Consider the following 15088-nt stretch of genomic DNA (forward strand, 5'->3'; position numbering starts at 1 on the left):
GTGGTCACTGAAACCTTAGGAGCATGTTTCACTCGACCGAGAGAGAGAGAGAGAGAGAGAGAGAGAGAGAGAGAGAGAGAGAGAGAGAGAGAGAGAGAGAGAGGTGACAGGAAGAAAAGGATATGGATTATTATGTGTCCTTATTGATGTATGAAAGTTAAGGACAATGTACAGTTGGTGACTCTGGCAAGGCTTGCTATGACAGCATAACTAAAAGGTAGAACAAGATCTATCTATCTATCTATCTATCTATCTATCTATCTATCTATCTATCTATCTATCTATCTATCTATCTATCTGTCTGTCTGTCTGTCTGTGTGTCTGTCTTGTCTGTCTTTCTTGTCTGTCTGTCTGTGTGTCTGTCTTAGTACTGAATATTAGTTTGTTCTCCAGGCCGGTAGGTGGCAGCACAGGCATGAACACGTTTCAGTCCAAATAAGAGAGAAACTGTTGTGTTTGTTGGGGTTTTGTTGAAAATTTGGGACCTTTGTGTGCGTTTTCCTGCTTGTTGTCAGCAGTTTAGATTAAACTATTCTAAACTAGATTGGATCATAGAAACGTGTTCAATGTGTCCTTTAGTGTAGTATAGAAGTCTGAGTGCAGTGCAGTGGTGTGGGAGGAAATTCCAGTCTGATCAACATCGCAGTGCATTTCTGGGTGAGAAATTTATTATTATTTTAATAAATTAATCCCATTAATTTCATTACAAATAATTTTTCTTTGGAGGATGATGATTTGTTTAGATTTATATTTTTCTTTCCTTTGCGGTTGTTGAGCAACTGAAACTAAACAGTTCACTTTCATGTACTTTATATGGGCTGTAAAATATTTGGGGGAGTCATAAAAGTTTCTATAATATATAAAAGAAACAAGCTACTACTTATCAATATAATACTTACAAAAATGTATATATATTGCACCTGTTTATAACTGCTGATCTCAAAATATTAAGAAATGTCAGAAAAAAGAGGCTTCATCTCATTGAGCTTGTGTTTATATACATATTTAAATTTGGTAATTTGCATATCTAATCTAATTAAATAAATAATATAAAAGTTGTTTTTGATCATCTCGTATGCAGAAAATCTTTCAGAAATTACAAAAAAATCTCTTTGCTGTACAACCAAGAAGTCTGAATAAAATGAGTATAAAATCTGATGCAAACTTTATAAATATGAGCTGTTTTTTGAGAAACTTTTTCCTAATATGCTTCTCACTAGTGATTTGGATAATATTTTATCAACGCAAGGTTGATTTTATTTTGTGCCGCCCTTAATTAGGTATTCTACATCTAGATATTTGCAAAACATAATAATAACTTGATTTACACAAATGAACCAGATTATATGTTTACACACACTGATTCCTAATACTTTTTATTACCTGGGGGATTTACAACCGCTTGTATATTTTGTGTATACTTTTGTTCACGTCCTTTGTTTTTCCTCCCGTCCTATATGATTTTTAGATAGATATTCACTCTATGGACAAAAGTATATGGACACTGGATTTTTCCGCTATATGTTCTTCCACAAACTGTTCCCACAAAATTAGAGGCACTCGATTGTACAGGACGTCTTTGGACACGATGAAATAAAATTTTCCCTTTATTTGAACTAACCTGTTCCTGCATGACATTTCTCCAGCACCATGAAGATATGCTTTACATAGGTTGGAGTGGAAGATCCTCTGCTATAGCGCTCTAAACCCTCAACCATATTAAACACATTCGGGATTTATGTGAATGCTGACTGAACTCCAGGCCTCCTCACCTTCCCCTACATCGCTACCTGACTTAGTAGCTGAATAAGCACACATCTTCTCAAACACATTTCAACATTTAATGGAACATCTTTCCAGAAGAGTGACGGTTATTATGACAACAAATGGAGACTGGGATGTTCACAGAAGCCTAAACCAATCTTATACTCAGGTGTCCACAAACTTCTGAACATATAGTGTAGATATGGATGAATTGAGTTGATTTGGATTTACATTACAGACATGGATATTTTTAAATTTTCTGTAATTGTCCTTAAAATTTATACAGACTCCAGACATTTGTCAATGAGGTTCTAATAATGATATGCATACACATCACAGGAGCTCATGGAGCCTAAAGCTTATACAGGATGGAAAACAATTCACTAAAGTGGTCAATTCTTGTGCTATACTCTCAGAGAAACTCACATTTAAAGTGTGTGTGTGTGTGTGTGTGTGTGTGTGTGTTCGCGTGTGTGTGTTGGCAGGACAAAAAAACGATGGGGTCCCTCGGGAGTCGTTTTCAAGCTACTCCACACCGTCACGGCGAGACCGCACAACCCCACTGTGCAGGAAGCGCACACACCTGTGAGTGCAAGAAGAGGAAACGAAGCTCACGCTGCGAGTGTGACAGCGAACCCGAGGACGAGGACAGTTTGCTGGACACACCATGCAGGTCACACGCAGACACACCCACACCCACACACACACCCACACACACAGACTGTTCTTTTATTTTCAAAATTATATCAATTCATATATTATTTAGAACAATTACAAAAGGATGGATTTGATTTGAGATGGATTGATGGTTTGGAAGATTAATTTAGTGATTGATTTGAATGATAGACAGATCATTTGAGAGATTGATGAATTGGTGGATGGTTTGATTTGTTAATTGGACTGATGGACTAAATAATTGATGGAACGATTAATTTGAGTGATGGATTGACTGATGGAGGGTTTGATTTAAGTGACTGATGTATAGATTAATTTGATGGATGGATATATAAATTGATTTGTTTGATGTATTGAAAAAGGGATGGATTGATTGGATGGATGGATAGATATATAATTTGATTGATTTAAAGGATAGTTTGATTGATTTGAGTGAAGTGATTGACTTATAGATTGATAGATTCATTATTTATTTTTAAAAAGAAATGGACACAATAGTTGAATACTCATTGTCATATTTAATACCCTTGGATATTATTCCTCATGTGTTCTGTAATCTTTTTTTAATTTGACAGTTTTTAACTTTTTAAATGGTAAAACCTAGACAGAAATTTTTTTTTTTTTTTTGTCTAACATATCTTGTCTAATTTATAACTGATTAAATATTCATAATAATTAGTTTTTGCTTTTCTCCTGATTGGGCTGAAACAGGAAGAAGCTGAAGAGCACGTCTAAGTACATTTACCAGACGCTCTTCCTGAACGGGGAGAACAGCGACATCCGGATCTGTGCGCTCGGCCAGGAGTGGAACCTGCACAAGGTGTACCTGTGTCAGGTACAGTTCCCTGTTGAATTCTTCATTCTGATTGGTCAGTAGGTGTTCAATAATGTTCTATAACAACTGTGACAAATCAGGGGTTTATAGTAAAATGCATTTGGTAATGTTTGTATAAACGGTATGACGTCTAGTTCTCAAAAAGATAAACAGAAGTTTTTTATATGAGAAAATATTTATCTAGTGTTTATATAAGGGGTCTCCCTCAAGTACCTTTCTTAATCCACTAATCTAATAAAATTGTAGGAGTCTGGCTAGTCTTCGCTTAGATAAATATGTCTTTGTCTGCATGCATCACAAACATAAATCAAAATAATCATGCATTTACTTTCTTGGTCATGTGACATGTAGAGAAAAGTGTGTTTAGATACAAAGAAGTTAGCAATTTCGAGATCTTGTTTGAAGCCTTATCCTGATTGAGACACTGCACACAGCTGATCGGCTTGGAGAAGCCACGTGTTATTATGTATATAAGTGGCTCTTCAAGTGTGGAGTGCGTCCCTCTAGTGGGAAATAAAGATATGACAGGTGGGGCGCAATTAACGGCAAGATTTAGAGTTCTTCATTAATCTTCATTTATGAATCGGTCTAATAAAGATAAGATTCATACAGTCAAAGCAACTACAAACAAATTGGGTCTTTAATGCAAGTAAATTAAAACATCAGTTGAGGTACCTAAATCAACTACAATTCTATTTTCTCTATTTTTTATCTTGATGCTGTTTGATGGTATTGATTTTGGAACTTATTTAAATAAATTTTTTAAACTTAAACTCTAAAAAAGTTTATGTTTTAAGTTTTTAAACTTGAAGTATTTCATTATCATTTGTTGGAGTGTTGGAGGACAAGTGGGGTTTAAAAATCCAACCCCTCTAAGTGGTGTATGGCAGAAAAAGGTTTGAGACCCACTTATTCATATCATTGTCAGGATATATGTAAATGTAGGATCAGTGTGTGTCTTTAAGGTGTTTTAAATATTTGTTGCCACAATGATGGTCTGTCTTGTTTTCTGTACAGTCAGGATACTTCTCCAGTATGTTCAGTGGCTCCTGGAAGGAGTCCAACATGATGGTCATCCAGCTGGAGATCCCAGATCAGAATATCGACACAGAAGGTGAGATGGTGTCAGTTACAGTAATTACAATAATTTCTTTTTGCTTTTTCTGTGCTGAATCAGTAAACTGGATTGTGCGTGCACGCTTGTGTGTGTTTAGCCCTTCAGGTGGTGTTTGGCTCTCTCTACAGGGACGATGTTCTGATCAAACCTAGCCGAGTTGTCAGTATCCTGGCCGCTGCCTGCATGATTCAGCTGGTCAGTGCACTTTTGTATCATCAGGAAGTCAAGATTTATTGTTTCTGCGTGTCATTTCACACAAAGCAAGCTCCATGAAGATATGCTTTACATGCTTTGGATCTCGACTGGAAGATCTTCAGTTGCCTGCTATAGAGCTAAATGAGAGGATTCATTGCTTTCGGTCTCCTTTAATCGCAAAGGGAATAAAGAACAACAACAAAAAGTGGTCATGGGTTGAAGAGTGAAAAATATCTAGCCTACCAGTACCAGTCCCGACTTTATCAGTACCGCACCCTGTGGCTGAATGAGCACAAATCTCGACAAGCACACTCCATAATCTAGTGGAACATCTTTCCAGAAGAGTGGAGCTTATTATAACAGCAAATGGAGACTAAATGTGGACTGAGATGTTCAAAATATTCATACCAATCTTCTAGTCAGGCATGTCCCATAGCCTAACTAATATTTAGCTGTTTGTGAAGATCGTTAAGATCGGATAATTGTTTCATTTTTATTTCTGTATGGAAACACAATATATTAAGAGCATGTCCACACTAATACATTTTTCATAATTTGCTCCCCATTTTGGTCTTCTGTCTACACTGAGATGGCGTTTTTAGTCAATGAATAAACGTAGCTTTTAAAAAACTCTATCCAAAGTTTATACATTTGAGACATGACACACAACGATTACACATTTTTAATCTTGCTACCGAGTTTTTACAAAGAGGAAAAGTAAATAGCGTTCCGTTCATGCACAGTACAGGGACGTACGCGTTTCCAGAGGTTTCAGTGTAGATGAGCAACTTTTGGGAAATGTAACGTTTTTTAGATTTTGAATTGATCCGGATTAGTGTAGACGTAGCCTAAATAACTCGCATTCTTCATAACATATTGTCTGTGCGTGTGTGTGTGTGTGTGTGTGTTTGTGTGTGCAGGATGGGTTAATCCAGCAGTGTGGTGAAACCATGAAAGAGAACATCAGTGTGAAGACGGTGTGCGGTTTCTATGCCGCTGCTAACATGTACGGCCTGGACTCTGTCACAAAGAAGTCAGTTTTGGTTTATACTTTGAGCCATTTATTTATTTATTTTTCTCTATGGCTTTATGATCCGAGTGTTTCTGTGCTTTTCAGGTGTTTGGAGTGGCTTCTCAATAACCTGATGACTCATCAGAATGTGGACCTCATGAAGGAGCTGGGGTATTTCTCTCTTTCTCTTTAGTTCAAACATTAGTGAATTCTATCACTTGATATACATATTCGCCATGTTTAACGTTTTTTTGTTTGTTTGTTTCTGAAGGGTCGAAATCATCGAACAGCTGATTCAGTCGTCTGATCTTTTCGTCATGCAGGTGGAAATGGACGTGTATACTGCTCTAAAGAAAGTGCGTCTGTCTTGATGTTAAACCGCCATTAAATGAGTATTTTTTTTTGTTTTTTGTTTTTTTAATCATATTTTTGCTACTCAATTGGCCTTTTATTTCTTCTTCTGTTTTTATCATCGTACAGTGGATGTTCCTGCAGCTCAATCCATCATGGGATGGTCCCATCAAGCAGCTTCTTGTCGATGCAGATACGTGGCTCTGTAAAAGAAGAAGCGGTAGGATTGCTGGCTTTTGTGTTTTTTGAGTAATGGATTTTGTAGTTGTAGTTTGTTGTAATCTGTTTTTTTCCGTCATAATTTTGCCCTGGGTTTCAACTAAAGTTTGTAATCCTGAATATCTGATCTACAGCGGATATTAAAATTCAACTCTGTTAAAATTGCACTAATGTAAAAACTGATTTAGATGTTTATGGTATTATAGTTATATAGTGTACAGCATTATAACACGTAAAGTGCTGGATTTACACCCAAATTTGATAAATATGAGACCCGGACTGTAACCAGCAGGGGGTGCTAATGTTCTAATGCGCAGGTTTATTTTTTTCTAACTCAAAACTTGTGCGGGTGTGTTTGCGTGCGGGGTGGTATAAAAAAAAAAAACATTTTCTTCTCTTCTTACAAGAAAGTAATTTTTATCGATATTTAAACACTTGTCACCTTAAAAATAGTCCCCTTGCACGCAATGCAGCGTTCCTGACAATTCTAAAATGTGTCCTAGAAGTCTTTTTTTAAAGCTTGTTAAGCACCTTTTACTATTCTCGCTGGATCTCCGCACTGAAGTCAAATCATTGCTCTGGATCTTCGTCTTCAAGAAGGGGGCGAAGTCTGCAGGAGGAAAATCTTTCGAATAGGCTGGGTGCGTAGGTGAGATCATGTTGTTTCTGGGAGCAAGTCACGTGTGAGGAAAACTCGGTGACAAAATGCACATGTGATCAGAATTGCAGACGTGGTAATGCACGTAGTCGGAATAGCACCAGGACGATATCTTTTGGCACACTTTTGAGGGTTGGTGCTCCTTGTGACTGTGCATGCAGCCTTGTGCTGCCATCTGTTGGCATGTCTTGAAACTTTTTGAATAAGTACAAAAAGCATACAGTTATATTCCCACTTGGGTAGGTCTTAACTTTTTGCTCTCATAATCACTGGTTTATAAAATACCACATCTTAACATGATAGAACAGTTTCATTTGTAGTAAAGAACTTGATGCTAGCTCATGAGCTTTTTTGTTCGCAGATTAGACAAGCTTTGCCTGAGCTCCATGTCTTTTTGTTGCCTTGGAACATGACATGAGATCAGACATCCCTCTTGTGTATTAGGTTGAAGTCTGCATTTTTCCAAAATGTTTATATTGCAAAACTGTGAATTAGCACCCCCTGCTGGTTCAATGTATATCCCCTCCTGTTAGGGTTTCAGTAATTGTTCACTGGAAACAGTCCTGGGCTCATATTTATCAGATTTTTGGTGTTAATATTGGATTTTATGTTTGTTAATGTGGCATACTTTGTTTGTTAATGTGGCATACTATCAAATTCCAAGCGCTTTTTAGGTTTGTACATCATGTTACTGGAGAATCTTACTTTAGTTGGTAGGAGAGCAGCAGTTTCTCTTTGTTCTTTATTTATTTTATATATATAGTGTGGGTTTTTCCTACAGAGCTGAGAGAGGAGGAGCCGTTCCTGTGCACGGAGCAGGGCTTGCCTTTCACCCCTGTGTTCAGGCACATCCGTCTGCAGTACATCATCAACGACCTGGCTTCCGCCCGCATTCTCGAGAGGGACAACATCATTCCACCTGGTAAGATCCCTGCCGTCAGATTAGAGTGGCTTTACCATATCAATCACCAACAGCAAGTTATGAATTATCCTTGTTTTGAAATGTATACCAAAGATGTCAGGTCTTCAAAGCACAAAGGTTTTTTTTAGCTTTACCAAACGCTCATGCTCAGACATGCTCAGACATGGAGAAGTGGTAGCTCAGTGTTTAAGACTGATCAGGGGTTCAATCCCCAGTATCCCCATGCTGCCGCTCTTGTTGTGGATCCTGCGTTCTGACCCAAGCTTCCTAGCGAAGAAAGTATTTCACATAATTAATGTCATGCACATGTGACAAGTACAAAGCACGTTTACCTTCGCACCTTTAACTAGTCATCTGAATACAGTCGTCAGACACAGCTTCATGATGATGTACACAACTTCCTGTTCTCTCTTTTCGTCTTTCTTTTAAGACTGGTTGTCGAGAATATACAAGCAGCAGTGGTTTGCCATGCTTCGTACAGAGCATGACAATGACAACGGGTGAGTGGGATCAGACCTAACTGACGCAGTGAATTATTGCAGTTTGCAGTCTTATGCCTCTAATTTTCAAAACATGATGTAGTGGAGCTGTAGCAAATACTCTAATCGCATCCATTAATGGAAAGTAGGTTGATGCAATTCGCACCTCGATGCATAGCCAAAGATACAATACATTAAAGATATATACGAAGCAGCTAGCGATGTGATACTATATAATTCACCCCAATACGATGCAGTGAGATCCGATTTCAATCAACACAGTGCGATTCAATGCAGCGCGATGCAATGGAAAGGAAAAAAAAATAAAAATATTCCCTGCAATTCAATATGGTTCAGATACTTCGCTTTTATTTCTTTGGTTCAGACAGACAGCAAATCATAGATTTACACCTTCTAATGCATGGCCCCTTCACAAACAGGTCTTTTGAAGTGAAAAAAAAATGTTGTGTCTGCAGGAAGTTACAGCTCTACCTCTGCCATGTTAATCTGTATTCTATGCGACTATCAGGACACACCTCGGCCTCACATTTTAGTGAGGAGAAATCGATCTACATATAAAATATTGGTCACTTTCTAAATATTAAAGGTGTAGCGCATCTACTAATAATTATATATAAATCAATTGTTTTTTGCCGAAGCAAATATTTTTAAAAACGATGCATCACAGTACAAATGCCAACTTGTATCCGATGCACATGTTTTTTAATTGGATGCATTACCATCTTTAACTTTTATGCCGTTGCGAATTTGTGATTCCATCCCTACTATAAAGTATTTATCTTAAAGAAGCTAATCAGATAAGAGAAAGAGACATTCACTCACAAAAATAAAAAAGATATGCATTATCTTGGATTTCCTGGTCTAATTGGTGTTCTCTCCATGTGTCTTTGCATGCGTTAGACCCCAAGAGGCCAATAAGGAGGAATTTGAGCAGAACAGCATGCGCTGCGGTCGAAAGCTGAACAAAGACGGTGACGTAAGTCTGCTAGTTATTAATACATTGTGATATTATATCATATCAAATATCATAAAGAGTTGAAGTGAGGTAAAAAAAAAAAAAAAGTGAAGTGGAAAAAAGAAGTGAGGTTTGGCTTCCTCTTGAGTCTGGTTCCTCTCAAGGGTTCTTCCTCCATCTCAGGGAGTTTTTTCTTGCCACAAGTCACCACCAGTTTGCTCATCTGGGACAAACTTACACTTATAAAGAACATCTTATTTATTCTTTATCACCACATTATCTGTGTAAAGCAGCTTTGAGACCATGTTCATTGTTAATACAAAATACAAATAAAAATGAATTGAATTGAAAGGAGTATTTCGCCCTCAGTACTGCTGGAGATGGACAGGCTTTAATTATGGGTTCGATCTGCTGGTCACCTACACCAACCGCTTCATCGTGTTTAAAAGGAACACGCTCAGTCAGCCGTGCGGGGGTGCGGTCAGCCTGCAGCCACGACGACACCTTGCTTTCAGGTAAGCTGCCCGGAGAAATAATAAGTGTAACTGTTTAATAATTGTACGTGTTTGTTTCTAGCTATGTTCTTCATTTTCTATTTGCACGATTTTTCTCTTCTTCGTCGGACAGGTTACGGTTGGCATCGTTCGATGGCTGCGGCAAACTGACCTGCAGCCGATCTACAGGCTACCAGCTGCTCACTCTGGAGAAAGATCAGGTTTGTTTGAAACAATCGCCACCTGCACGTTGGTGATATTCATTTAAACGTTCTAAATATTGCATCACATCGCATGAGCCAATCAGCTTTCAGTATGCAAAACTAGAGCCAAGTAACACTGATTTAACAGGTTTGTGTGTGTGTGTGTGTGTGTGTGTGTGTGTGTGTGTGTGTGTGTGTGTGTGTGTGTGTGTGTGTGTGTGTGTGTGTGTGTGTGTGTGTGTGTGTGTGTGTGTGTGTGTGTGTATAGGAGTACGTGGTGATGAACCTGGACAGTCGGCTCCTGTCTTTCCCACTCTACGTCTGCTGTAACTTTCTGTACACCTCCCCTTCCCCTGAGCGCCGGGTCAATGGCAGAGAGTCAGAAAGCAGCTCCCGCAACAAGTCGTGACCCTCCAGCCAATAAGCCTCCATCTTGATCTTGTGACATCATCACTTCCGAGCACTCACTTTTGTTTTTTTTTTTTTGTTTTTTTGTTTTGTTTTTTTAACCATTAGATTTCTATTACTTTTTTATTTTTTTTTTATTTTACATTTTTTAATTGTATACTGATTTTTTTTTAATTACTTTTATATTTATTTCAGATTTTTTAATGATTTTGTTATAATTAAACCCAAAAGACGAACCACAGACACGGTGAGTGCACGTGTCCTCCGTTGTGTAAATGCTGTTTTTTTTTGTAAAAAGTTAACCGTCTCCTTTTGTTCGTTTACAGATCCGAATTTTTGCCAGGCGTTCCTATTTATTCAGTCTCTTTTTTTTGTACTGTTTAAAGAATAAGAAACAGGTGCTGGTGCTTTTTTTCTTATGTATATAAATATATAAACAGGATGCTCCTTCCAGTGCAGCTCCATCACACACATCTGAACAATCTGACTTTCCAGACGTTTGCGTAATTCTGTAACGGTATTATATTTGTGTGTGTGTGTGTGTGTGTGTGTGTGTGTGTGTGTGTGTGTGTGTGTGTGTGTGTGTGTGTGTGTGTGTGTGTGTGTGCGTGTGTGCGCGCACCTGATCTTGAATGTGTCATGGTTTAAACCTTAACGGACCAAAATGACATCGTCACTATTGAGGTGTGTGTGGGAGACGAAAGACGCAAAAGATAATAAAAGGATAAACAGCATCTTGAAGCCCAGATTTCTGTTTGCTTTTGCTGGTTTAAAAAAAATATATATATATATATATATATATATATATATATATATACACACACACAGTACAGACCAAAAGTTTGGACACACCTTCTCATTCAGAGATTTTTTTTTATTTTCATGACTATAAAAATTGTAGATTCACACTGAAGGCATCAAAACTATGAATTAACATGTGGAATTATATATGGAATTATATACATAACAAAAAAGTGTGAAACAACTGAAAATATGTCATATTGTAGGTTCTTCAAAGTAGCCACCTTTTGCTTAGATTACTGCTTTGCACACTCTTGGCATTCTCTTGATGCCTACTTTGAAGAACCTACAATATGACATATTTTCAGTTCACTTTTTTGTTATGTATATAATTCCACGTGTTAATTCATAGTTTTGATGCCTTCAGTGTGACTCTACAATTTTTATAGTCATGAAAATAAAGAAAACTCTTTGAATGAGAAGGTCTGTCCAAACTTTTGGTCTGTACTGTGTGTGTATGTGTATGTGTTTATATATATATATATAATGTTCTCTATACAATATTTTTTATAAGACAATCCTCAGCATTACTCACCAAGACATTTTACTATTCACTCATCAGCCATATATTCATTGTTTGACAGTAACAAAGTAAATGTAATTCGTTACTGTACTTAAGTGGCTTTTTTGTGTCCAAATATTTCCATTTGGGGAAACTTTTACTTAACTACATTTTGTAAAATCAGTCGTTCCTTTTTATTTATAAGAATAAAAACTTGACTGGTCAAACATGCGTCAAGTCACCAAACAGTGTAGAGCTTTTTAACTGTAGCATGAACATACAGTTCAGCATCAGTTCAACAGCAAGCAGAACATTTTGAGAGGAATAAATGATGGAAGGAAGTCCTGACTCAAACTTGCCACATCACCTTTGGCCTTTTTTGCACAAAAATTTTTTTTTATTCATTTAAAAGAAGGTTTTGGGCTCAATCATTTTAATAGATATCAGTGTTTGATATGTTAGTTGACTCAAGCAAGATTCTTGTGACAAAAATTATAATAGAACCACTATAGCCATAATAGATCATAGTACTTTGATACTTAAGTACATTAGAAGGCAAATGCTTTTGTACTTTTACTCAAGTGAAAGTTTAAAGGGAGCAATTTTACTGTAGTAATATTTTACCACATGTATCTCTACTTTAACTTAAGTACCTGGTTTGTGTACTTCATACACCACTGCACAGCTGATCTGCATTTGGCTCCGCCCACAAAACTCCATAAAAGGCAAAGCTCACATTGAGCTGAAAATGTTTTTTAGAATTAACATTTTCATATGCAAACGATTAATCGATGTGTTCATAACCCATTAATGTGTATGAGGATGACAAATGCCTCAAATCTTCTAAATTTTTAACCTTACCGCTTGCATTCCCATGACACATTCGAACCGCCAAATCGTTTCATTTCACAGGTTTTGTTTTATTGTCTTTACAAAAAAACAAACAAACAAAAAAAACGGTGGAGGTGGACAACGGATCATAACACGCTAGTTTTGTCACAATACAATAACGCTGATAAAGAAATCCACCATGAAGCTCGAGCTTTCTGGGATTAATCCTTCACATATTCATCACTGTGGTATAGAGTCGAGGTTCTCCTTTAGACGGCGGGTCATACTGGGGAGCAGGCTGAGGTGTTCGTCTATGCAGGCCCCCACACACTTCTCCATGAGAGCTCGCACGGCAGGCTCCTTCGCCCCCGAGTCAAACAGATCTTTGGCTTTATCGTTGCAGTGCATAGTGCATCGTGTGAGACGATCCTGAAAGAGAGAGTGAGTATTCTAATTTTTAGATACAGTGTCTGAGAAGTTTGGAAACCCCCAGGGTTTTTTTATGGTGTTTGATACACATGGATGTTCCTTTTGTTTCTATGCAACAAGCCAGGTAAAAGAAAAAACAAGAATAAGACATTGCATGACAAGATTCTGTGTAGTCAAAATTGGACCATTTTGTCTCTAACAAAAGAACTTCTGTAAGATGAAGAACAGGAGAGATGATGTAAGCAGACTGCCTCATCCCCACAGTCAAACATGGAGGTGGAAGCTTAATGATTTGGGGTTGTTTTAAAGCAGGAAACGTTGGAGAATTATTCCTGAAAAAAATGAAAGGAACCAACATGGCAACCAATCCATACTTCAACACCATGCAATTCCGTCTGTACGGAATAAAAATAAAGTGGAACATCTGGACATTATAGTTGTTTGTTCAAAATTAAATGTTCATTCTGTTACATGACCAAGTTTGTTGCATAGAAACAAAAGGAACATAAATAAACCATAAGGTCCTCAGCATGGACGCATTTCATTGCATGTGCATTTACCTGAAACTTTTCCAGCTCGCCAGTGACCAGTCCCTGCGCTTTAGCCAGAGGTGTGTGACAGCGGTCTATACACTCATGAACCTGACTCATAGAGTCGGTCGTGCGGTCGCAGCAGTCTGCACTGCACCGGAACATTCGGCCCTAAAAGACACATTTACAAAGAAATGTGATGATACAATAAAAATTTTATTATTATCAAAAAAAGTGACATGTTCACTGTGTCTGTATGAAAGATGCACCTATGAGGACACATTTTTGTGATCAGATCCAGTCAAATATACCAGGACAAGGAAACGCACGCTGCACAATAATTAATCCTTTGGAAACATTACCTGCTGTAAGAAATTAATAGGTGACGAGTGATAAAGCTGCTCTTCCGCCCTGCATTCAAATGCGCAAGTCTGATCAGACCACATTACAACTGGACGTTCTGGGAAAGTTGTATCATTAATGCAGGATATGACAAACATATAAAAGATGATGTAAATGCCTTCATGTGTGTATTCAAAGTTTTCTGAGTAGGAAGAATGTATAGTGTCATTATGGTAAAATGTGAACTTTTTTTGCCATCAGCCTCTGATCTAATCTCCTTTACCTACAAAGAAAATAAATAATAAATGGAGAATAAATAGATTTCCATTCAAATCTAATAAAGAACAGGCCGAAATCTGAATCTGATTATTCTTCACACGCTGATGTTGAGTTACAGCATGATGTAAACATGACGATGTTTGTTCTACTGGAATACTGGAAAACATAACAGTATCTTAGTCTATAATACTCACTGCAGGTGTGTGGTTGAGTGAGTGGATGTGTGGTTGAGTGAGTGGATGTGTGGTTGAGTGAGTGGATGTGTGGATGAGTGAGTGGATGTGTGGATGGTTGAGTGGATGTGTGGATGAGTGAGTGCATGTGTGGATGGTTGAGTGGATGTGTGGTTGAGTGAGTGGATGTGTGGTTGAGTGAGTGGATGTGTGGATGGTTGAGTGGATGTGTGGATGAGTGAGTGCATGTGTGGATGAGTGAGTGGATGGTTGAGTGGATGTGTGGATGAGTGAGTGGATGGTTGAGTGGATGAGTGGGTGGGTTAGTGAATGTGTGGATGATTGTGTGGGTGGGTGAGTGGATAAGTGGGTGGATGGGTGAGTGGGTGGTTGAATGAGTGATTGGATTATTGGGTTGGTGGGTGTGTTGGTGAATGAGTGGATTAATGATTGGATGTGTGGGTGGGTTAGTGAATGTGCGAGTGAGATGACTGGGTGGGTGAATGAGTGTTACCTGCATTTTCCGAATATGATTCCTTTCCAGGGTCTGCACCATCTCCTCCGCTGCCTGCTGTACTCTTGCTTGCTGAGCCTCCGCCATATTCCCTAATTACTACTAGATAAATTACTGTATAAATCTAAGATCTGCCAATAAAACTAACCCCTACACTGAAGCGTATCTACGCTAGCATGTTAAAATGCCAGCATCAATAATAACACAGTGTTGCATTCACTGCGTCACGTGCAAACGTTGTTCAATAAAACCAATCGTGTATTTTATTATTATTATTATTATTGCTCAGTCTTCTGTAAGGTCACCTCTTCGACAGTGAAGACATGAGGGACAGGGTTATACCATGCCGCTTCCGGATTTAGGACCGCGCTACTTCCGC

The 15088-nt window shown here is 38.0% G+C and overlaps 2 protein-coding genes across 2 annotated transcripts; one reads left to right on the forward strand and one right to left on the reverse strand.

Moving 5' to 3' along the window:
- The first annotated feature begins 391 nt into the window (after positions 1 to 391).
- gmcl1 (germ cell-less, spermatogenesis associated) lies at positions 392 to 11042 on the forward strand. Its single transcript, XM_083568790.1, has 15 exons — positions 392 to 657; positions 2250 to 2437; positions 3151 to 3274; positions 4292 to 4388; positions 4489 to 4586; positions 5507 to 5619; positions 5704 to 5769; positions 5870 to 5954; positions 6079 to 6169; positions 7608 to 7748; positions 8179 to 8248; positions 9149 to 9224; positions 9573 to 9718; positions 9831 to 9918; positions 10169 to 11042. The coding sequence occupies exons 2-15, from the start codon at positions 2262 to 2264 to the stop codon at positions 10307 to 10309; spliced, it is 1512 nt and encodes a 503-aa protein (XP_083424916.1). The 5' UTR covers positions 392 to 657; positions 2250 to 2261; the 3' UTR covers positions 10310 to 11042.
- A 1468-nt stretch (positions 11043 to 12510) lies between these two features.
- fam136a (family with sequence similarity 136 member A) lies at positions 12511 to 15081 on the reverse strand. Its single transcript, XM_083568871.1, has 3 exons — positions 14710 to 15081; positions 13432 to 13572; positions 12511 to 12871 (listed from the first exon to the last, which is right to left on the reverse strand). The coding sequence occupies exons 1-3, from the start codon at positions 14794 to 14796 to the stop codon at positions 12683 to 12685; spliced, it is 417 nt and encodes a 138-aa protein (XP_083424997.1). The 5' UTR covers positions 14797 to 15081; the 3' UTR covers positions 12511 to 12682.
- Positions 15082 to 15088: the final 7 nt, after the last annotated feature.

Source organism: Silurus aristotelis (assembly GCF_946808225.1).
Source record: "Silurus aristotelis genome assembly, chromosome: 18".
Taxonomy (NCBI): Eukaryota; Metazoa; Chordata; class Actinopteri; order Siluriformes; family Siluridae; genus Silurus; species Silurus aristotelis.